Here is a 23,542-nt window from a genome sequence, read left to right as displayed (position 1 = left end):
CGCTCCCGGCTCCAAACGGACGGGTGACTGTCACAGGGAATGACATCAGTGTCAGACGGGAACCACAGTGGGATGTTCAGGGATGCTGAAATGTCGCAAACAGGAAGACAAGGATGGACTGTTGAAATCCGATTGGGCTATGTTCCATACAATTGAATATGAAAGGCTGGTGACTATACATTGCATTTTTATCTTGTGAACTCTTAGTTGCTTCTGTAACCAATCAATGATCAAACCCGAGTCGTCCGTTCTCAAGAATGTGTTCTCCCTCTGTGCGAAAGCCTTCACACGCGTCTTCCAGTCTGGGGGCAAGGTTAGATATCATTTGAGAAAGCATAGTTTGGCAAACCACACCTGCTACATTTATTCAACCAGGAGACAGACGTAGGAGGTTGTTGTAATTGAGGCAGTGTCTGCTCATTGTATGAGAGGCAGTGTCTGCTCATTGTATGAGAGGCAGTGTCTGCTCATTGTATGAGAGGCAGTGTCTGCTCATTGTATGAGAGGCAGTGTCTGCTCATTCTGTCGTTTCATCTCTCAACCCACCTCCATCTCTCTCTCGTTCTCCTCCTCCTCATCTGCCCCTCCGAGGGTATGATGAATTGAATGTGGTGGAGCAATTGAGTTAGGCAAGGATGAAATGCATCTCTCTTCTCACTCATCCAGTCATCCCTGTCTCTATCTGTCTGTTTGAAGGATGGAAAGCTGCGCATGACTGTTAATCATATGTTCAAATATGTCAGCTGTTTCATCATAGGCGCCTCGTCTTTAGGCGTCAGATCCCTCCTCTGTCTGCATATCTGCTGTATGAGAACTGGGTGTTTTAACAGTCAGAGTAAGCCTACTAGGATCCTATGAAATTGTATGTGTTTGGAATCTTCTTTAACATCAAACATTACATCTATAGACCAATGAAAACCAGATGTCATCCTGTGATCAATCAGCAATGTTCTTTAGGGTACACCATATCAAAATGTTTTAAAACATTTCTCAACAAACCAAGTCCAATAAAAAAAGGCTTGACAAGGTCTTGTACTGCCTTCCCATTTTAGTTTTGTTCTGTAAGTGTGCCTACTGAAAAAAGACTCTAGTTTGATAATGAAATGGTAATATGTGGCATAACATGGTCCTCTTACTGAGGCTGAGTACTGTCGTGACTCTGACTAAACGCCCCTTGAGAAATCCATCCATGCTGGAGTGGGATCCTGTGGTGTTGAGATTCCGCGCAGTGTCTGGGAGACGGTGACGTTGCAGTCCCTGGAGTGGAACTGTGAGACTGAGGCCCTCTTCTGACGCAAATTCACTTTATCCTTCATTATTTCTATCTTTTGTCCTTCCTCTGAGAAACCACTGATCCCTCGTGGCAGAAGTGGTGGGAGCATACATGTACGTCGGAGAATCTTGCTTTCGCTGGTGTTACTTCATGAAGGGTTAAATGCGTTTAGGTAGTGTGTTACCCCGGCCAGCAGATCTGTTGCAGGCTCTCTGGAGTGGGCTGAGCTGATTTCAGTGCTTTTGAGGAGATAGTCACACAGCCTAACCGAGGCACCGTTTTAATCTTTCATCCACAGAACCATAACAAGCCTCCCTCGCGCCCTGCTTCACCATCTCTCCTGTTATCTCCCTCTTTCTTTTCCTACATCTCTCCATCCCACTTCTGTCAGTTGAACTCCCTCGCCTCCTACCGTTTTTCTCTCTCTTCCCCTCTCTCCATTTCTCTTTCTTTCTCTCCTTAAAATCTTTAATGTGGTCAGCAACTTCCTAATATTTGACTTCCATCTCTGACACAACACTCTGGACGCTATTCATTTCAAGTGCTTGGGTTTTTAAATGGGTCATGGTAAGGCATTGGAAGAACCGGTTCAACGAGTCCACATGAGCACTGAGCAGTGAAACCCAAATTACAATCCCAGGCATAGTTCGGGTTAAATCGAGCTTTCACACTGTGTGTGTGTACTGTACATGGTGTCAATCCCTAATGGCTGAGTGTGTGTGTGAATGTTCACCCAACTAATTGCGTCAGCTGATGACTGGCTTCTTCAAGGCCATGATAACCGTAACGCCAGCGGAGACGGCTACCATGGCAACCAGACATAGTTTTCTTCTTGACGACGAGGCCCTGAGGAAGATCAAGGCCTGGTAGATTAACACAAAGACCACACGGTGATGACTCATCACATCTCTGCATGCCTTGTCCCTTGATTTAAAATCAAATAGAGAATCGGTACGGTACAACACTCAGCAAGATGGTGTGGTTTTTAATACCAGCTCTGAATCTCTTCCTTATCACACTGATATCCAACATGGCTGCCCTGTTCTCATAACATTGCACGTGTACAACCCACCCACCAGAGTCGTATTCAATAGTGCACACACAGTAGCAGAACGTTACGCGATGGACAGCGAATACAAGCGTTTCTTTTTGGACAATTTCAGGTAGTCCTGCATTTCAGGATGTTTTTCTTCCCAGCACCCAACCTTCATTACTGCCCACCCACCAGCCTGATTCACCCAACCTTCATTACTGCCCACCCACCAGCCTGATTCACCCAACCTTCATTACTGACCACCCACCAGCCTGATTCACCCAACCTTCATTACTGACCACCCACCAGCCTGATTCACCCAACCTTCATTACTGACCACCCACCAGCCTGATTCACCCAACCTTCATTACTGACCACCCACCAGCCTGATTCACCCAACCTTCATTACTGACCACCCACCAGCCTGATTCACCCAACCTTCATTACTGACCACCCACCAGCCTGATTCACCCAACCTTCATTACTGACCACCCACCAGCCTGATTCACCCAACCTTCATTACTGCCCACCCACCAGCCTGATTCACCCAACCTTCATTACTGCCCACCCACCAGCCTGATTCAAAGTAAAGCAATTCTCCGTTTTGCTCCGTCTCTTGCCTTCGGCATCCTTACTGTTCTCGGCTTTCCGTGCGTCATCGGAGAAGCAGGTGGAATGCTGGAATCTGGCTGGATAAGTGGATATGCGTCAAAGCATCAGCTTACAAGATGTGTTTTTGAGCAGCGAGTGTTTTTGTGTGTGTGTTTGTGTTTGTGTGTGTGTCCAAATGCCAGGCAGAGTAGTATTGTGAAGAGTGGTGCCCTCAAGGGAAGGAGAGTGATGGTGTTGCTTTAAATGAGGTAGTGAGTGTACTCCCCTGTGTCCTACATACACAGGATATGTTTTACTATCCTTGCGGGGACCTAACATCTTATTTCCATTCAAAATACTATTTTTCCTTACCCTAACCCATAATTGTAAACCTAAGCCTAAAATAGCCTTTGTCTTTGGGACATGGGGAGTGTCCCCACTTGGTACAATTTCTTGTTTTACTTTCCCTGTGGGGACTTTTGTGGATTTTCTGGTACCCACGAGGATAGTTATTTATATACATACATACATACATACACACAGAGCTCTCTATGTAAGCGGATCAGGCAGCTGACACAGGGGACAGTGAGAGGCAGGAGATGCATCAGGCAGACAAGGTAATACATCAAGGTCAGAGGAAATGCATGTCACTGGTGACACTCAAACGACCTCAAATTTTTTAAAGGAATTCTCTTCCCCCCTTCAGTGCCAAACCAAGGATAATCATTTTTTTTTATCAGGCCCCAGGTTCAGCATGTACCGTAAACCGTTAATTTGTGATCCATTCTGTGCATTGCTCCTGCTTCTACAACCTCTTTACTCATTTTCAGCGTGAGGGGATGGAGGGTGCAGCGTGAGGGGATGGAGGGTGCAGCGGGAGGGGATGGAGGGTGCGGCGTGAGGGGATGGAGGGTGCGGCGTGAGGGGATGGAGGGTGCGGCGGGAGGGGATGGAGGGTGCGGCGGGAGGGGATGGAGGGTGCGGCGTGAGGGGATGGAGGGTGAGGCGGGAGGGGATGGAGGGTGAGGCGGGAGGGGATGGAGGGTGAGGCGGGAGGGGATGGAGGGTGCGGCGGGAGGGGATGGAGGGTGAGGCGGGAGGGGATGGAGGGTGCGGCGGGAGGGGATGGAGGGTGCGGCGTGAGGGGATGGAGGGTGCGGCGTGAGGGGATGGAGGGTGAGGCGGGAGGGGATGGAGGGTGCGGCGGGAGGGGATGGAGGGTGAGGCGGGAGGGGATGGAGGGTGAGGCGGGAGGGGATGGAGGGTGCGGCGGGAGGGGATGGAGGGTGAGGCGGGAGGGGATGGAGGGTGAGGCGGGAGGGGATGGAGGGTGAGGCGGGAGGGGATGGAGGGTGCGGCGTGAGGGGATGGAGGGTGAGGCGGGAGGGGATGGAGGGTGCGGCGGGAGGGGATGGAGGGTGAGGCGGGAGGGGATGGAGGGTGCAGCAGCTGCTGTGGAAGCTCCTCTGGGGTGGTTGTGATCTGGGTCTCCCAGGGCTTCCCCTCTTCACTGTAGGACCACCCCTCTGTCTCACCTTTCTACAATTTCTACTAGCCCTGTCTGAAAATGGCTAGCGGGCTACCTTTTTAAGATCATTCTCTGGTCTCACTGCTTCTGTCTCAACCCTCTACAATCTCACCTCTCGCTCAGTAAAGGGATTAAACACACACAGGGTTTTTAGCTGGTGTCAAATTCAGGATAAACGGGTGTGCTGTCTCTATTAAATCTTGACCCTGTCTGGTAACCACAGTGTTCTCCACCATGTCTGATATTAAATCCTGACCCTGTCTGGTAACCACAGTGTTCTCCACCATGTCTGATATTAAATCCTGACCCTGTCTGGTAACCACAGTGTTCTCCACCATGTCCCTTTATTAAGAATTCAGTGTGGCGATGAAGGTCACTTGTCCCTCTGATTTTGTCTGTGCCAGTATTTCAACGCTGACATGCTCATCACTCTCTTTGTCTCTACCCTCCCTCTCTCTATTTCAACATCTGTCCGTCTTCTCTCATCTCTTTCCTAGGTGAGGGCTTTGAGCAGAGCCCCATCCGGAGGTCCTTCAAGTCCAAGGTTCTGTCCCACTACCCTGAGAGCACAGACAGGAGTCCCTTCAACAGAGATGCAGTCAACATGGTAAGACAGTGGAGCTATGATACGTTTAGACAACTTATATACAGAGAAGAGGGTTAAGTCATTCTTTTTATGGCATTTGGGCTGTTTTAGCCCTTTCTAGAGATGGTTGTCATGTGTCCATGTGAAAACAGCTTCATTTATTGCATTCATTACAAGAAAATGTGTCATGTTGAATTAAAGTACAGCTTATTATGGACATTCTGTTCTATTGTTACCCAGATTAGGGGACTTTATCGGTTTGTGCACTATTGTTTTGTTAATGTACGTTTTTGGGGTTTAACAATGCTGTCGCAAATCTGTCAGTGTAAATTAGTAATTGAACCAATTGAAAGTAATAAACAAAAAGCTGATGGTTTGGCACTGCTATGACATCACTACTTTGTTTTGTTCTCCAGTACCACAATGCATTTCTCTTTTATGCAAATTAGAATATTTTCTGTTTCAAGTGTTATAATTTTTAAGAAACATTTTTGAAACATTAGTATCCTTCAAAATGTGTGGAATTTCAATAATAAAATAAGTTGTTTAATGGCACATTCTTGTCTGGATAATGAAAGCACTAGGCAGAAACTCGACAGCATCTCATTTTAAATGAACCAATAAATAAATGTTAGTTTTTCATGAAGCTAAAGCCTGTTGTGAGCACAGACACTGAAGTACTTTGTAACAGATGGATAGAGCACCTTTTCATGGAGCCACACTCAGCTCAGACTCTCTCCACAAATAACACCCCGTTGTTCTTTATTTGAACAACTTTTACACAACTTGTGTGCCGCCTCATGGGTCTCCCGGTCGCTGCCGGCTGCGACAGTCCGGGATCGATTTCGGGTCTGTAGTGACACCTCAAGTACTGTCATGCAGTGCCTGAGACCGCTGTGCCACTCGGGAGGCGGATAAGGGCCCTCTTTCTTTCTTTTTTAAACCGCTAGTCTTCAATGTTATGTCAGAATGGACGCTCTTCAGAATGATTTGACACCTCATCCCTGTCCATAATTCCTTGTGTGTTTGATATAAGAACATGTTATTGAAGGCAGTTGACACTGCCATTCTTTCTGTATTTTCCCTCTTCCCCTCCTACCGCTCTACCTTTTCTCCTTTGTTCCTCTGCTCTGTCCTCTAAAACATCCCAACTCTTCTGTCCATATCTCTCCCCCACCACCTCTTCATCCTCCTTCCTCTCACTCATCTTTCAATTTTTTTCTCCCATATCACCCTTCCCCCCCCCACTCTCTCCTCCTCCCTTCCCCTCTCTCCTCCTCCCTTCGTTTCTGTCTCCATCTCTCTCGATACAACCTCCTCATCATCTCTCTCTTTCCCCAGCTCTGCATGCCGCGGGGCCTGTCGTTCCGTAGTCAGGCGGACAGCCGAGACTCCCGCTTCCACTCCTTCACGGTCGCTCGGGACGACGGCACACACTCCTACGGCTTTGTGCACATGTACTACGAGGAGGTGACGAGCGCCCAGATCACCGCGGCGATGCAGACCCTCCATCAGATGCACCATGTGGAGCATCACTCCACCTCTTCTTCATCCACCTCTTCTTCATCCCGCTCTACCTCCTCCGCCTCCTCCCCCTCCACATCCAGCATGGACTCTCTGGTGAGCAGCCTGGACGAGTCGGATTCTGCTTCCCTGGCAGAGCGTCCCCTGTTGGCTTGTTTGGGCTGCACAGCGGGCTCCTTCCAGCCGGCCCGGGACACCCTGTATGTCTCCAAGGCCCTCTGCCTCCTGACACCCCTCCCCTTCCTCCTCGCCGCCCGCCACTTCCTGTCCCAGCTGCACCAGGCGGTGACATCGCACGTCGCCCCGCCGCTGCCCCTAGAGAGCTACATCCACAACATCCTGTATGAGGTGCCCGCGCCGCCGCCTGGTCGGTCGCTCCGGTTCCACGGGGTCCAGGGGCCGATCGTGTGCCAGCAGCCCGGCCCAGAGGAGCTCCCGCTGGGGGACTACCCACTGGGAGAGGCCTTCTCCCTGCTGGGGGTGGAGAACCTGGTGAGGCTGCTCACCTCCGTGCTACTGGAGACCCAGATCCTGCTTTACTCACAAGGTGAGGACCAAAGGACCAGGCAGCCTTTGCTGAAAGATCAACAACCTAGGTTTTTTTATTTTCTTATTTTATTTCTAACCTTCACTCTAAAGTGTGTACATGTTCAATTCCCATCATGCACTTTAAAGTATTAGATCGGTACGGGAGTTATACCCTGAACAGCACACGTTGTTGTAGCCCCAGACAAACTCATCTGATTCAACTAATAATCAAGCACCCAGGTGAGTTTGTCTGGGGCTACAATGTGTAGTGTTGGGGAGGACTGGGGTTTGGAAACCAGGCACTAGTCCATGGTGGTGAGTGTATGAGTGCACACTTTTGAGATTCAGACCACAACCTAATCACAACTAAAACCTCACCACAACAATGCAACACATGTATCCATGATATCAGTACCACCAGGGTCAAATTCCTCAAATCAGCAACAATTTAAAATCTCCCCCTCCGTCTCTGTCTTCATACTATCAAAAGGTTGACGACAACAACTTAACAACAATACAACACATTAGTACACCGAGGTCCAATTCCCTCCGTCTTTCCATATCTCTGTCTCCAGACTACCAGCGGTTGATGACTGTGGCAGAGGGCATCACCACCCTGCTGTTCCCGTTCCAGTGGAAGCATATCTACCTGCCCATCCTGCCCGCTCCCCTTCACCACCTCCTGGATGCACCAGTGCCCTTCCTCATGGGTATCCAGAGGTGGGACGGCGCCCAACGCTCCACTCTGGATCTGTCCAATGAGGTACAGTATTAGAATGGCATGTACTTAGTCATCTGTGTTTGGGACTGTAACCATGTAATGGAGGCATTTAAAAAAAAAAAAAAAACGTTTATCCTCAAAATGGCTTTGTTTAACCAGTTGACTTAATTGTGAACACATGATCTTCTTTAATAACCACCTGACCAAGAAGGAGTGATGAATGTATTGCACTTGCGATGCAGTAGGACAAACAATGTTGCCACTTATTCCGAAGTTCCTATTTCTCTATTAAGAATGAGTTTTAAATCCACTATTGAATCCCATTTTAATTGGCTTTACCACGTGGAATTAGAAGCATTTTAATTCACATTCTCTGTAGCTTTCCAGTAGGCATTGTGATACACATTTTGACAGGCATTCACTGACTTTGCAAAACATTCCAACAAGCTTTCCAGCAGTCTAATGTACACTGTCAGTCGTTCTAATAACAGGCATTCCAGTACGCATTGTAACAGACAGTGAAAGAGCGTTGTAACAGACAGTGAAAGAGCGTTGTAACAGACAGTGAAAGAGCGTTGTAACAGACAGTGAAAGAGCGTTGTAACAGACAGTGAAAGAGCGTTGTAACAGACAGTGAAAGAGCGTTGTAACAGACAGTGAAAGAGCGTTGTGAAAGAGCGTTGTAACAGACAGTGAAAGAGCGTTGTAACAGACAGTGAAAGAGCGTTGTAACAGACAGTGAAAGAGCGTTGTAACAGACAGTGAAAGAGCGTTGTAACAGACAGTGAAAGAGCGTTGTAACAGACAGTGAAAGAGCATTGTAACATTTGCTGCATTCTTGCAGTGCCTGTACTAATTAATCCTATTCTGGTTGCATATTAATATCCCCCTGCTCTCTGGTGCTGACGAAATATAGAGATTCACACACCTCCTCAGGCGATCTCCTACACTTATCCCCAAATCACACCATGCTGTATAAGCGTTTTGCTAGGTTTGCATCCCAAATGGGGTCCTATTCCCTATATAGTGCACTACTTTTGACCAGGACCCATAGGGCTTTATGTAGGGGAATAGGATGCCATTTAGGATACAGCTCAGGAGTTTTCTTTTGAAGTGGTAGAGTTGGCCCATAAATAGACCAGTAGAAGGAGAGTGCTGAGCCGTGGGCGACGGTGGGAGGAGGAAGGCACCGGACATCACATTTCCAGAGAAATCGGACAACGTGAATAATTAACAGGGTTTAAGAACTGGCCACTTTATTTCTGGGTGTGTTTGAGAGGACACGGGTAACATGGTAGGTAGCTAGGCAGATGACAGAACGCATCGAGAGCGTGTCCTATTGTAAATGTATTTTTATACAATCCTCTCCTTGTAGTCCCATCCTTCCAGCAGGATTGAATAATATTTTTTTCCTGTATCCTTATCCGAAGACTAGGCTTTTTAAACAGCACAGATTTGTTTTAACGGAATTTAGCTGATGCATCACAGTAGAATGTTCTCAGATGTTGTCATGGTGAATTGGGTCACCATACTGCGAGGTGGGGGGGGGGGGTTTATCATAGAGGGTTTGTTGCCTTTCCCATGAGAAGAGGAGCAGTGACGCATTAGAATCACATCACCCTTTAAAGGCACATTCTACGTTATGTTTGACAACTTAAATGAATGATACCCATTGTTCATGCCCGCTCTTAAACAATATCACTGTCTTGTTGTTTTTCAAGTTGAGGAGTGGGCCTTTAAAGTAGAATTGTAAACAAACGGTAGTCTGTGTGAATCAGTCATCACATGGGGTTTAATTATTTCCCCCCCCCCTGCTGAGCACACTGTCAATGCTGTTGAATGGGATTTGGTGTCAGTCTCTGACGTAGTTCTATGTGCCAGGCTAGTGCCTGCTCGGCTTCTCTCCAGAGGTCGACTCATTTTTCTGACTGTTTTTGCATTTATAAAAAAAATGTGTGTCTGAATGAGGTGATGGTCCCAGATCTGTTTGGGCTGTTTAGCCAACTCCAATGGACAGAGTCGGCTGTACAGCACAAAGACCTATGGGACCAGGATATGTAAATCTAGTATATGCCAAGCGAAATGGGCCATTTTGAGAGGGGAAAGGTTAAACGCGATGTAGGAAGAGACTGATCTGGGGAAGAGGGATTTGAAGGTAGGAGTTGCGGACAAACGTTGTAGATGGAGTGAGGAATACACTGCAGCTGCTCACTCACTACATCTCCCATACTCCCCTGGGGCAGTGCACTACTTGTCAGAAGGTCATGGTGTTGGGGCGGCTGCTGCATAGTTAACTGCTTAAGTAAGCCTTATTTATTATTATTATTATCCATGGGATGGCCCATATTGCAGGAGACTGTCCCCTGTTTCTGTAACTTGAGGCAACTTGATGTACAAGTACACCCCCTGGACAGGACGCTAGTTTGTCGCAGGGCCTTAACTGTCGATCCATCTTGCTGAGTGCCAAGCAGAGAGACACCGGACCCATTTTTTGTCTTTGGTTTGACTTGAACAGGGATTGAACCCCCAACCTTCTAATCTCAAGGCAGATACTCTACCCATAAGGCCACTAAGTTCCACAGACAGCTGGGCAACTCTCTTTATTACACAACACACCTCCTTACAGATGACAGTTGAACTTTCAGTACAGTTGCGGGCCCTGAAACGTTAGGCTAGGTCGAACAATTGCCTCAATGTGTGTGCAACACGGCACCCCAGCGTCTCTGCTTCAGGGTTGTGACTTATAGGAGCTCTACGGTTTAAAACAAGTTTACTATCCACAACTGTACCACTGCTTGACTAACCTTTTTTTTATTTTTATGGACCTGGGTGGGTACAGAGGGTGCATCCCAATAAATCTCTCTTAGCTCCTGAAATGTCTATTCGTTCACTACTCCTCACAATTGTAAAAGCATTGGATTGGTGTTTTCATGGGCCAGAGGGAGTTTCCATACACCAGTCATTTTTCTTTAAAAACCACGAAGGGAGTGAACAAGTGCACACTTTGGGAGATCTGAACTGAGACGCACCCAGTGTGTCTACGCCACATGGCATAATGTGTTGAATTGCAGGAAAATAACTTTAAAACTTAAAAGAAAAATCTCCCCACCGTCAGGAGGAGGGCCACTAAAAAATGTGCCCGCTTGGTGGTGGGGGGCAGCGGAGGCTGCTGAGTGTAGGAAGGCTCATAATAACGGCTGGAGTGAATGGCATCAAACCATGTATTTGATAGCATTCCGCTCCAGCCATACCCCACAAGCCTGTCCTCCCCAATTAAGGTGCCACCAACCTCCTGTGATGTATTGTAGCTTTTCTGTTTTTTAACCTTTTGCACAGTTTTCCTATTCCCCCCTTTGTAAGTGATAACAGCAATAGTTTGCTAATGCTTCATATGCTAATATGTCAGTATCTGCGCTAATTGTGGTCTAACGTCAACGAACATAGTTAAATCTCTGATCTTAATGGGATGTTTGCATACTTGGCCCTAATGCTATCAGTGGTAATAACCTCTGTACAGTCTGAATTATCTACATGAAGAAGAGTTGCTTGTTGTGCCACTCTGCCAGGATGGGTCTGTGTGTTCCCTTTTTGAACATTTTAACAAGGGTTCCAATTCCGCAGCCTTCTCCCAAAGTATGCACTTTGATAATGATAGTTAACAGATTTTTATGTTTACTGTTGCCTTCCCATCCCCCTCTCCAGGCCAATCTGTGCTTCGTGGACATTGACAACCACCGCGTGGATCCACCCGAGGACCTGCCCCTCTTCCCAGACCAGCTGGAGCTCATCCAGGAACTGAACGAGGTGCTGCTGCGCTTCGGCCTCCAGCCATACGGGGGCTCTACAACCACCAAGCCCGCCTCTGTCGCTCCCCCCTGCCTCAGCAGCCTCGTCCTGGAGGACCTGATGGAAGACCGGCGCAACGGGAACCTAGGAGGGGAGGAGTTGGCCGTGCTGGAACGACTGCAGGCACTGGCCAGGAGGTGTGGAGGAGGGGGGATGGCGGGAGGGAAGACGCTGGGACGGGCGTTCGAGGAGGAAGAGGAGGAGCTGAAGGCAGCCAAGATGAACGTGCAGCTGAGGGAGGTGTTCGCGGGGCGTTTCACCTCCATGTTCGGGAGGTACGAAGAGTTTGTGATCCAAAGCGCTCCCGACCTGGAGTCCTGGCTGGGCAACCGTGAGGGAACGAGCAACTTTGATAAGGTAATGAAGATCGATCAACAATCATTCACTGAATGAATACCATAGACTCTCCTATCCATAGCCTACTCCTTCAGTCAGTAATCCTACATACATGGACAGGAAGCTGTCATTCAGGATACAAGCAATATTCTACCACTGTTAGTGATTTTAAGTGAAGTGTTAACATTTTGTGTACTTGTGCGTTTGTCTATCCCCAGGGCTCTTTCCTGTCGGTGCAGCCCGCCACACACCTACACTTCCTGTCTCGGTTCCTGGAGACGGCCATGTTTTCATCGTTCGTAGACAGCAAGGTGTTGTCTCGCTGGGCAGACCGGGAGCCACTGCAGCGCGTGTTCGACGCGCGCTTGGTGAGGGAGCGCCTCTACAACACGTTCGAGGACGATCCTGGCAACCGTCACTACAGGAAGTGCACAGTGCTCCATGAGTCAGGTGGGTTCAGGGGAAACTGGATTCAGGGGCGCTACAGTAGTACTCATTCAATATTTTCCATTATTACTGCATGTGGTTGTTAGGGAACACAACAGAATAAAAAATATAAAAGTTTTTGCAACAGTACACCACAATGAGTGCTTCTTCTTGGACAAGTTTAGGTCACTGTTTCAGGCCACTTTTTTGGGGGGGGTTTGTTGCCTGATGAACATGTTCTGTTTGTCCTTTGTCCAAAGCATAGAGCAGAGTTCTCCAATAAGTGGCCTGTGGGTGATTCTATTTGGCCCCCACGTTTTCTGAGCAAAAAAGACTGAAATTCTGTTTTTGTCAAATACTATGTATGTTTGGGGGTCTTGCTGTCAATTTGTGTAAGAATTCTTTAACTATGCTCCGGCCCCCCGATCCTCCCCCTCAAGGAAACCGGGGACCCCTGGCATGGAGGGCATTGGGAGGCAGGGATTAGCTAAGGATGCAAGTGTCTCCAGAACCACAGAACACACATTGTATGTCATGTCATTTCTTTCCTTCTACTCCCTATATTCCCTCAGTTCCACTGAAGAGAGAAACAAAGGAGGGAAAACTTTGCCAGAGCACCGTAGAATGCCAGAACATGAGAGGGATGGGGAATATTCCGTTCTGGGGAAAGGGAGTTCAGTATCAATCTGAGAGGGGGAGAAAGGTAGACGCGAGAGGGGGAGAAAGGTAGACGCGAGAGGGGGAGAAAGGTAGACGCGAGAGGGGGAGAAAGGTAGACGCGAGAGGGGGAGAAAGCGAGAGAGAAGGGAATAAGAGGCATTGATGGTAAGAGGTACAAAATTATGAATGGGGGAGAAGGTGACGGAGACGGGGAATACTAGAGGGGTGGAGGATAAGTAGCACATGAGGAAAACAGTACATTGTGTCCCTATAATGAGACCCTCAACTCTCAGCTTTGAAGTTCTGCCCAGCGCTCTGCAGAGACTGCACCACTAAATCTGCTTCAGTCTTTCTCTGGGTCTCTGTTTTAATTGTTTCTCTCCCTCTGTGTTTCCCAGGAATGTGGGCTTTTAAAGCAAACCAGATAGGGATCCACTTCCACATCACGACAACAACACATGACCTTGTTTCTGCACAAAGTGCTTTCCAGATTAGACATGCAGTATGACGTTGTATCTACAACTCTGGATTTGAAAGGAGGCTTCTACAAATAGTCCTTCGATGTCGGACTGCAGAGGAATGAGAATTTAGAAAGTAACATGATGTAGAAAATACACTATTGAGCAGAGTCCTGTATGGCTCAATTGGTAGAGCATGGCACTTGCAATGCCTGGATTGTGGGTTTGATTCCCGCTGGGGCAACCCCATACAAAAATACATGAATATAAGTTGCTTTGGATAACGGAGTCTGCTAAATGGCTGTTATTACTGCGCTGGCCTGGTTACATATCCAGCATAGTTCCTGGAAATGACAATGGGTAATCGGCGTAATTCCGTTTTCATGGAATTGCCTCTGACAGGAAAATATCAGGTAGCACAGTATGGCTTGGGTCAGCACACTAGTGTGAAAAGGTTACTAGAGGCTGCCTCTCCTACAGCCTTCTCCAGTAGGCCCCACTCACATCCCCCACCTCTATTTTCCTCTGGTTCCCAGTCCAGGCCATGGAGCGCAGGCTGCTTAAGGCTGACCACACGGCCATCCACCCCCACCTGTTGGACATGAGGATTGGCCAGGGCCGACACCAACAGGGCTGCTTCCCCAGGCTACAGGCTGATGTACTGGCACAGGGACACCACACCAACAAGTAAGTAACATATACAGTGGGGAGAACAAGTATTTGATACACTGCCGATTTTGCAGGTTTTCCTACTTACAAAGCATGTAGAGGTCTGTAATTTTTATCACAGGTACACTTCAACTGTGAGAGACGGAATCTAAAACAAAAATCCAGAAAATCACATTGTATGATTTTTAAGTAATTAATTTGCATTTTATTGCATGACATAAGTATTTGATAACCTACCAACCAGTAAGATTTCCGGCTCTCACAGACCTGTTAGTTTTTCTTTAAGACGCCCTCCTGTTCTCCACTCATTACCTGTATTAACTGCACCTGTTTGAACTCGATACCTATATAAAAGACACCTGTCCACACACTCAATCAAACAGACTCCAACCTCTCCACAATGGCCAAGACCAGAGAGCTGTGTAAGGACATCAGGGATAAAATTGTAGACCTGCACAAGGCTAGGATGGACTACAGGACAATAGGCAAGCAGCTTGGTGAGAAGGCAACAACTGTTGGCGCAATTATTAGAAAATGGAAGAAGTTCAAGATGACGGTCAATCACCCTTGGTCTGGGGCTCCATGCAAGATCTCACCTCGTGGGGCATCAATGATCATGAGGAAGGTGAGGGATCAGCCCAGAACTACACGGCAGGACCTGGTCAATGACCTGAAGAGAGCTGGGACCACAGTCTCAAAGAAAACCATTAGTAACACACTACGCCGTCATGGATTAAAATCCTGCAGCGCACGCAAGGTCCCTCTGCTCAAGCCAGCGCATGTCCAGGACCGTCTGAAGTTTGCCAATGACCATCTGGATGATCCAGAGGAGGAATGGGAGAAGGTCATGTGGTCTGATGAGACAAAAATATAGCTTTTTGGTCTAAACTCCACTCGCCGTGTTTGGAGGAAGAAGAAGGATGAGTACAACCCCAAGAACACCATCTCAACCGTGAAGCATGGAGGTGGAAACATCATTCTTTGGGGATGCTTTTCTGCAAAGGGGACAGGACGACTGCACCGTATTGAGGGGAGGATGGATGGGGCCATTTATCGCGAGATCTTGGCCAACAACCTCCTTCCCTCAGTAAGAGCATTGAAGATGGGTCGTGGCTGGGTCTTCCAGCATGACAACGACCCGAAACACACAGCCAGGGCAACTAAGGAGTGGCTCCGTAAGAAGCATCTCAAGGTCCTGGAGTGGCCTAGCCAGTCTCCAGACCTGAACCCAATATAAAATCTTTGGAGTTAGCTGAAAGTCCGTATTGCCCAGCGACAGCCCCCAAACCTGAAGGATCTGGAGAAGGTCTGTATGGAGGAGTGGGCCAAAATCCCTGCTGCAGTGTGTGCAAACCTGGTCAAGAACTACAGGAAATGTATGATCTCTGTAATTGCAAACAAAGGTTTCTGTACCAAATATTAAGTTCTGCTTTTCTGATGTATCAAATACTTATTTCATGCAATAAAATGCAAATTAATTACTTAAAAATCATACAATGTGATTATCTGGATATTTGTTTTAGATTCTGTCTCTCACAGTTGAAGTGTACCTATGATAAAAATTACAGACCTCTACATGCTTTGTAAGTAGGAAAACCTGCAAAATCGGCAGTGTATCAAATACTTGTTCTCCCCACTGTATATACACATAACATATATATGCCCATATACACACGTACACAACAATTACCTACACACACAAATGATCTACACAAACACACACCGTACATTGTGTCTGTTTGCAGGTGGTCAAGTCGTTACATCCCTAAGAGACCAGTGGCCACTGAGACCACCTCAGGACTGGACAATGACCAGAGAGAGGTAAATTCCTGCTTTAGTTATATAGTCCAAAATCTACCTCTAGCCCGTTTCCCATACCTGGTGTAAACAATATTGTAATGCCTTTACCTTTCTTTGTGTGAACACCATTCTGCCTTCTGGGCTGTGTTCATAAGGGCACACAATGGAAAACATTTCTAAAACAACAATTTGTAACGGGAAAATGTACCTTATTGAACAAGTCCAGGTAGTGCCTCTCTGTTTCAGTCTGATCTACAAACCCAGGATGGGTAGGGGCTAGGCCAGGAAAGGAGTTATTGGCTGTTTTCAGAATCAACTTTTTACTATTGTCTGATTGGCTGTTGTTCTTTGTGTTCATCCAATAGAAGTTCTCTCCGGGGAGGAGGAGCCTATGCCAGTCTAAGCTGCTTGACCACTCCCCCTCAGCTGTCACTCAAACCCAGCGTGGGTTTGTGGAGGGGCTGCTGAGGGAGTGTCGTGTGAAGGTAAGGGGTCTCCTTAAGGCATCCGAATGCTTCCCAGCCAGTAGAGTTTGTGCAGATATTATGATGACATTTTGTGATGTTTTGGACTTATTCAGCTGTTCGGGCAGACTTTTTTTTTTTTTTGGGAGGCCAGCCTAAATTCGGGGCCGAAGTCTACGCCCCTTCGTCAGTGATTGGTCAACAGTAGGGATTCAATGAGAGAACTTGTTTTCATGCAAATTGTTTCATTGATAAATACTGCACCAAACATCTTAGTGAGATGTAAAATTGATTTATTGAGTTATCTTAGATTTGTGTGTCTCTTCACAGTCCCCTGCTGTTCCATAAGGGGTATTTTTTTACCTGATTCTACTGCTGGCATCAGTTACCTGATGTGGAATAGTTCCATGGCTCTATGTAGTACTGTGCTCCTCCCGTAGTCTGTTCTGGACTTGTGGGGTATGCATGGTTGTCCGAGCGGTGCGCTAGTAGTTTAAACAGACAACTCTGTGCATTCAGCTTGTCAACACCTCTTACAAAAACAAGTAGTGATGAAGTCAATCTCACCTGTTAACACTTTTATTTTTGTGTCAATCGCCAGTTGGCAACCCATCCCTTACGGGATTGTAAAGACAGCATATTAAAAATCGAATGGTTGTCTATGTCCCAAATTGGCACCCTTTTCCCTATATAGTGTCCCACTTTTGCCTCAGTAGTGCACTATATAGGGAAACCAATGTGTGGGTGCTGTTATTCTGTCCTCAAGATGGAAGCAGTGTCAAGGTGTGTATTACCTGTAGTTTAGTGCAGGGATTCTGTCTGTCCTGGGTCCCCCACTTGGTGCATGGTTTGGTTTTTGCCCTAGCAATACGTTTCAAATAACCAACTCATCATAAAGCTTTGATTATTTGAATCGGCTGTGTAGTGTTAGGGCAAAAACCAAAACGTGCACCCAGGGCAGAGTATGTGAGCGGAGCGTACCCAATTTGACTGGAGCGAGATTCCCAAAGGCTGGAGCGTCTGTCTTCTCACCCGCTCCAGTAGTGCTCACTTCAGGAGCTCAGGGCATCCCTGCCCCAGCATGCATTTGTAGCCCCCTTGCTGTAGCTACTGTCATGGAGTAAGCTAAATATTTTCATAAAGAAACGTATATAACACACAGGTGCTAAATCAAGATAAGAACCAAGAGGGGGAGTGCGGTGATGTAGTATCCGCTGTTATGTGTAAGCCTTCGAACACACCAACAGCCATTTTGCACAAAATAGTACGCAGCATCATCTGGATATGTATTCAACAAAAATTCCACATTCACCTTCTGCTACCATTTCTGTCAAGCTGTCTACGAATACAGTTTGACGCATACGTTCTATAAATCCAACGTATTGTAGGAATATGTTGAAGATAAATACACAACGGAGAGGAATAGAATTAACGGTCAATGGAAACAGTTGTTTTTCAGTTCAACATCTGTTAAGAATGTCAGTCCTGAACTCATAGCTAGGTGTGCTATGTTTTCATTGGTCTGAGTCTGAAGCAGCATACTTGTTATTTGGCAATTGGCCCTGTTGGACTGCAAACACAGCGTTTCAGGTGAAATTAGTAATTCTGGTGGACCAAAATGAAATAACGCTGTCTGTGTTCAAAACATAAGGCTTGGATGCTACCTGCTGTTATGGTGCTAAACTATTAGGTTACAGACTGGATGCTACCTGCTGTTATGGTGCTAAACTATTAGGTTACAGACTGGATGCTACCTGCTGTTATGGTGCTAAACTATTAGGTTACAGACCGGATGCTACCTGCTGTTATGGTGCTAAACTATTAGGTTACAGACCGGATGCTACCTGCTGTTATGGTGCTAAACTATTAGGTTACAGACCGGATGCTACCTGTTGTTATGGTGCTAAACTATTAGGTTACTGTTGTGGAAAAATATTAAATCAAATACTTCTCAGATACTGGAGCTTGTGAATTAAATGAGACTTTATTGCAGAGAGCAACACAGCCGAGCACCTCCATGGAAGAGCTGCCTCCTCATTCTTAGTGCTTGCCCTTTTAACAGTTTTTCCCTTACATAATGTCATCACCCCATTTTACTTTTGTTACATGGTTTCCATTCTCTTATTGGCTCAGATATTGGGGCATAGATTCTATTGGTGGCATGACATGCATACCCCTTAGCTAATGTTCCTGTCCAAAGGTCTTTACAAGTTCAGGCTGAGGTTGTCTATGTATGATTACTCATGTGCGTGTCCAGTAGCCTTCACAAGATCAGATATGGCCCAGACCAGTCACGTCTTGTTAGTTTACCTTGCCTCATCTACACAGATTCTGCTTACGTTCTGTTTTTACACGTCCAATGGTCAATTTGATATTGATCCAGCTTTGTACACTCACATGGGCTTCAGCCTTCATTCTGCTGAGATATGTCTAATATTTAAACTTATATTGATTTTTCTTTCTACTTCAAAGAGAACAGTATAGTTACTGAGAATCACCAGATGACTGGAAAATGCTACCACATTAGACTGGATGCTACCTGCTGTTATGGTGCTAAACTATTAGGTTACAGACTGGGTGTCATTGTTCTACATGTGGGATATGGTAGTTATACACTTGCTACATTAAACATCCACACGTAAAGGACGTTGTTCAAGGAGCTTTCCGTTTTTATTGGGTTATTTTGCCTAAAAACCTTTAGGCCTACCTATAGGAAAAATAAAAGAGTGGCCTAAAGGGTGTTTAGCATCCCCAGTGGCTCTGCAAGTGTGGACAGGATATTATCTGCTGATGGCCTGCTCTCCAGGCACCATCACATGAGCCTGAATCCAGAGACTGGCCAAACTCCTGTTTCTAAAAATGAATTCAAAGGCACTAAGTCATTTTTCATTTAATTTGTATTTCATTCTAAGTCACAGACTATATGTCAAATCCAAATAAAATTTTATTTGTCACATACACATGGTTAGCAGATGTTAATGCGAGTGTAGCGAAATGCTTGTGCTTCTAGTTCCGACAATGCAGTAATAACCAACAAGTAATCTAACCTAACAATTCCACAACTACTACCTTATACACACAAGTGTAAAGGGATAAAGAATATGTACATAAAGATATATGAATGAGTGATGGTACAGAACGGCATAGGCAAGATGCAGTAGATGGTATAGTGTACAGTCTATACATATGAGATGAGTAATGTAGGGTATGTAAACATAAAGTGGCACAGTTTAAAGTGGCTAGTGATACATGTATTACATAAAGATGGCAAGATGCAGTGGATGATATAGAGTACAGTATATACATATGAGATGAGTAATGTAGGGTATGTAAACATTATATTAAGTGGCATTGTTTAAAGTGGCTAGCGGTACATTTTTACATAATTTCCATCAATTCCCATTATTAAAGTGGCTGGAGTTGAGTCAGTATGTTGGCAGCGGCCACTAAATGTTAGTGGTGGCTGTTTAACAGTCTGATGGCCTTGAGATAGAAGCTGTTTTTCAGTCTCTCGGTCCCTGCTTTGATGCACCTGTACTGACCTCGCCTTCTGGATGATAGCGGGGTGAACAGGCAGTGGCTCGGGTGGTTGTTGTCCTTGATGATCTTTATGGCCTTCCTGTGACATCGGGTGGTGTAGGTGTCCTGGAGGGCAGGTAGTTTGCCCCCGGTGATGCGTTGTGCAGACCTCACTACCCTCTGGAGAGCCTTACGGTTGTGGGCGGAGCAGTTGCCGTACCAGGCGGTGATACAGCCCGACAGGATGCTCTCGATTGTGCATCTGTAAAAGTTTGTGAGTGCTTTTGGTGACAAGCCGAATTTCTTCAGCCTCCTGAGGTTGAAGAGGCGCTGCTGTGCCTTCTTCGCAACGCTGTCTGTGTGGGTGGACCAATTCAGTTTGTCCGTGATGTGTACACCGAGGAACTTAAAACTTTCCACCTTCTCCACTACTGTCCCGTCGATGTGGATAGGGGGGTGCTCCCTCTGCTGTTTCCTGAAGTCCACAATCATCTCCTTTGTTTTGTTGACGTTGAGTGTGAGGTTATTTTCCTGTGCAATTTATAGACTAAGGATTTTATACAACGACATGATTAAATGAGCTTTATGTCCCGACCAGCCTAGTGTCGCACTCGCAAATGCTTCACAATGTTTCTTTGTAGGCTATAGCCTTGAAATAATTGAAATAATATAACCTAAATAATTCATTTTCGTTCCTCCTTAGGCTCCTGACCTATTTAGTGTTTAAATGCTGTTTTAATATGACATGTAGCCTATTTTGAAATTATTTTCGCTTCTTACATGCACCTTTTCATTTTTATTCGAATGCTTTTCATTCAAATCCATATGGTATCAATACATAAACTATTGGTATGTCCAGGTAGTCGCAAAAATAGATTGGTGGTGGTTAAATTGTGATTTTAATGAACAGTGTGAATTTGAAGCGGGAGTCTTTTTAATATATTTTTTTGCCTGCGCACATGCCGTGTTTTTTAGCAGAGCCGTAGGAAAGGACGTGGAACGGCTCAACTCAGCTCAAGGAATCTGACCCAGGGGGGCCCCAGGTCCAACTTTGGGAAATCCTGGTTTATTGTGTTGCGACTCGTGATAAATGCAGTATGCCTGCTTGCAGGGCATCTGTATCCCAAAAATCCGCTTCTTGAAATAACATAAATCAAGACTACATTCAATAAGGGCCAAGTCCTCTTCACTTAAGTTGCATGTGCTTAAAACTGAAGTGGATCCGCATTAGGTGAAACAGGCCACTGGTCGCCCCAGGCGCATTTGTTGTTTTTGTATTGTTTCTAAAAGTGGAGGAGGGGTAAAACATTTTTATATACACCACAATACTATTATTTATTTTGATATATATTAGCATTCTGGTTAAAAAAAAGTGTTCTATCACTGATTTAATTTTTTTTTAAATAATAACTGTTTTGTTGTTTGAAGTAACATCTTTGCTGTTGTAATATCGGAAACGGACTTGGCAATTTCACCGCTACGGATTTCAGCTTTAATTCTGTCCCTTGCATGAAGCCTGCATAGACGTCAATGGAAGATTTTAAGGATGTGTGTCCCAATTGTCCACACTTCTGAAGTATAGACTGGCTGGTTGTTTAGCAACAAAAATGACACGTGCCCAACTATGGGGTAAAACACACTGGGTTGGCAACCTGTGAACAATTTCCTCTCCAAATGTTTATTTAAAACAAATACATTTGCACAAGGAGCACTTGTTGTCTCTCAAATACGTTAAAGTGGTTGTTAGCTACCTAACGAATTAGCCATATTAGCATTGACATGAAATCAGTCAAAACACCACTAAACAAGAAATGGTATCAATAACAAGATACAACTAGCTGAAACAAGCCACCTTGAATTCCCCACTTGGCAGCGTCTTGTCATTGTTGCTAACTAGCTGACCGTCTAGAATCGTACCGTACAGCTTCCGGCCCTGTTGATGACTTTATTTTTGTGACGTTGTCAGCCAAGCTGTCTATGCCATTGCACACTCCTCGTCATGGATTTAAAATCCTGAAATCCATTACTGAGTGTGTGCAAGTGCACACTTTTTAGGAGAAGGGTGTTAGAATTAGGATGTAACCCTGATTGTGTGTGTCTGTGATGCAGACCAGGCGTATGCTGATGGAAAGGATGGGGAAGGAGAGTGTGGAGCTGGGGCAGGGCGAGGCCAACATTACAGGCCTGCAGGAGAACAGACTGATCCACAGCCTCTGTGACCTGCTGGAGAGGACCTGGGGCCACGGGCTACAGCTCAAACAGGTTAGTCGCATGGACGGGCAGGCAGACGGACGGCAAAAAGTATTCATACCCCTTGACTTATTCCACATTACAGCCTGAATTCAAAATGGATTAAATTGTTTTTTTCTCAATAATCTAGGCACAATACCCCATAATGGCAACGTGAAAACATGTTTTTTGAAATGTTGCAAATTGATTGAAAATAAATTCACACTCCTTTGTCATGACACTCCAAATTGCGCTTGGGTGCATCCAATTTCCTTTGATCATCCTTGATGTCACTATAACTTAATTTGGAGTCCAACTGTGGCCAATTCAATTGTTTGAACATGAAAAAAACACACCTGCCTATATAAGGTCCCACAGTTGACAGTGCATGGGGGGTCGTCAAGGGAATACTTTCTGAGTGCACTGAAGCCCGGGATTCAAACAGACATGCAAATGAGCAATAATCATCCTAATGATGACTTTGTCTCTGGGAAGTACAAAACGATGGTGGCATCAAATTAGCAATCTGCACGCTGCAATACACTTAAAAATATATAACTTTTGTGAGTGCTGTTGATTTGTGTTTGTACCATCCAGGGGAGGTCGGCTCTGTGGTCCCACCTGCTCCACTACCAGGCCAACGAGGAGAAGATGGAGTCACCTTCAAAGGCCGAGTCTCCAGGTCAGAGTAGATGCATACTAATCTGATCCCAGATCTGTTTGTGATGACAACGATCATCGGAATTAGATATACAGCACAAACAGATGTTGGACCAGGCTAGATACTGTAGATATTAGAAAGATTGTACAGTAATATCCATCTGGTATTATTTTATTGGTCTGGTCTGCTAGCATCACCAGTCATTAACCAGATAATACAGTAGTTTGTCTGCTAGGTATGCTCTTTTGAAGGGATCACATCTGCCAATAACGCTCTTCCTGGTTACAGTGTCCAATGGGTCGGACAGCAGGAGGCTGGAGGAGGGGCTTCCACCGCCAAAGGGCTCCTTTGTACAGGATATGAGGTAATGTGTGGATTCACAAAGCTGTAAAACATGATCTTAAATGTAACCCATCACTTTTGCTGTTTTTAATAGAAGGGTTTCACAATGAAATATTTTAACATTTTTATTTATTTTTACTATGTCAACATTGTGTTGTAAATGTTTTGGCAGTTGTGGAAAAAATCTAGAGTTGTAAGTTGCGGATTTCATTGGAAATGATGTCATTGTTGATATGTTTTTTCATGAAGGCTATTTTCTCTTGAACCACATGGTCTATCTACTAGAAAGAAATGGACACAAAGTATATGAAAAAAATATACTTTAAAGGACCATGTGTCCATAGATTT

The 23,542-nt window shown here is 45.8% G+C and overlaps 1 protein-coding gene across 1 annotated transcript in view; it reads left to right on the top strand.

The window, feature by feature from the left end:
- The window catches only part of LOC139578152 (DENN domain-containing protein 5B-like), a 40,243-nt gene that overhangs the window by 5,231 nt on the left and 11,470 nt on the right, over window positions 1–23,542 (top strand). Inside the window, exons 2-12 of the mRNA XM_071405405.1 lie at window positions 4,923–5,032; window positions 6,353–7,082; window positions 7,639–7,826; window positions 11,487–11,987; window positions 12,185–12,416; window positions 14,047–14,197; window positions 15,925–16,000; window positions 16,345–16,464; window positions 22,072–22,224; window positions 22,789–22,873; window positions 23,141–23,216. Of these exons, the coding sequence (XP_071261506.1) occupies window positions 4,923–5,032; window positions 6,353–7,082; window positions 7,639–7,826; window positions 11,487–11,987; window positions 12,185–12,416; window positions 14,047–14,197; window positions 15,925–16,000; window positions 16,345–16,464; window positions 22,072–22,224; window positions 22,789–22,873; window positions 23,141–23,216 (2,422 nt within the window). The remainder of the gene's footprint in view (window positions 1–4,922; window positions 5,033–6,352; window positions 7,083–7,638; window positions 7,827–11,486; window positions 11,988–12,184; window positions 12,417–14,046; window positions 14,198–15,924; window positions 16,001–16,344; window positions 16,465–22,071; window positions 22,225–22,788; window positions 22,874–23,140; window positions 23,217–23,542) is intronic.

This window comes from Salvelinus alpinus, chromosome 6, assembly GCF_045679555.1.
Source record: "Salvelinus alpinus chromosome 6, SLU_Salpinus.1, whole genome shotgun sequence".
Taxonomy (NCBI): domain Eukaryota; kingdom Metazoa; phylum Chordata; class Actinopteri; order Salmoniformes; family Salmonidae; genus Salvelinus; species Salvelinus alpinus.
This window is presented reverse-complemented; position numbering and strand designations above follow the sequence as displayed.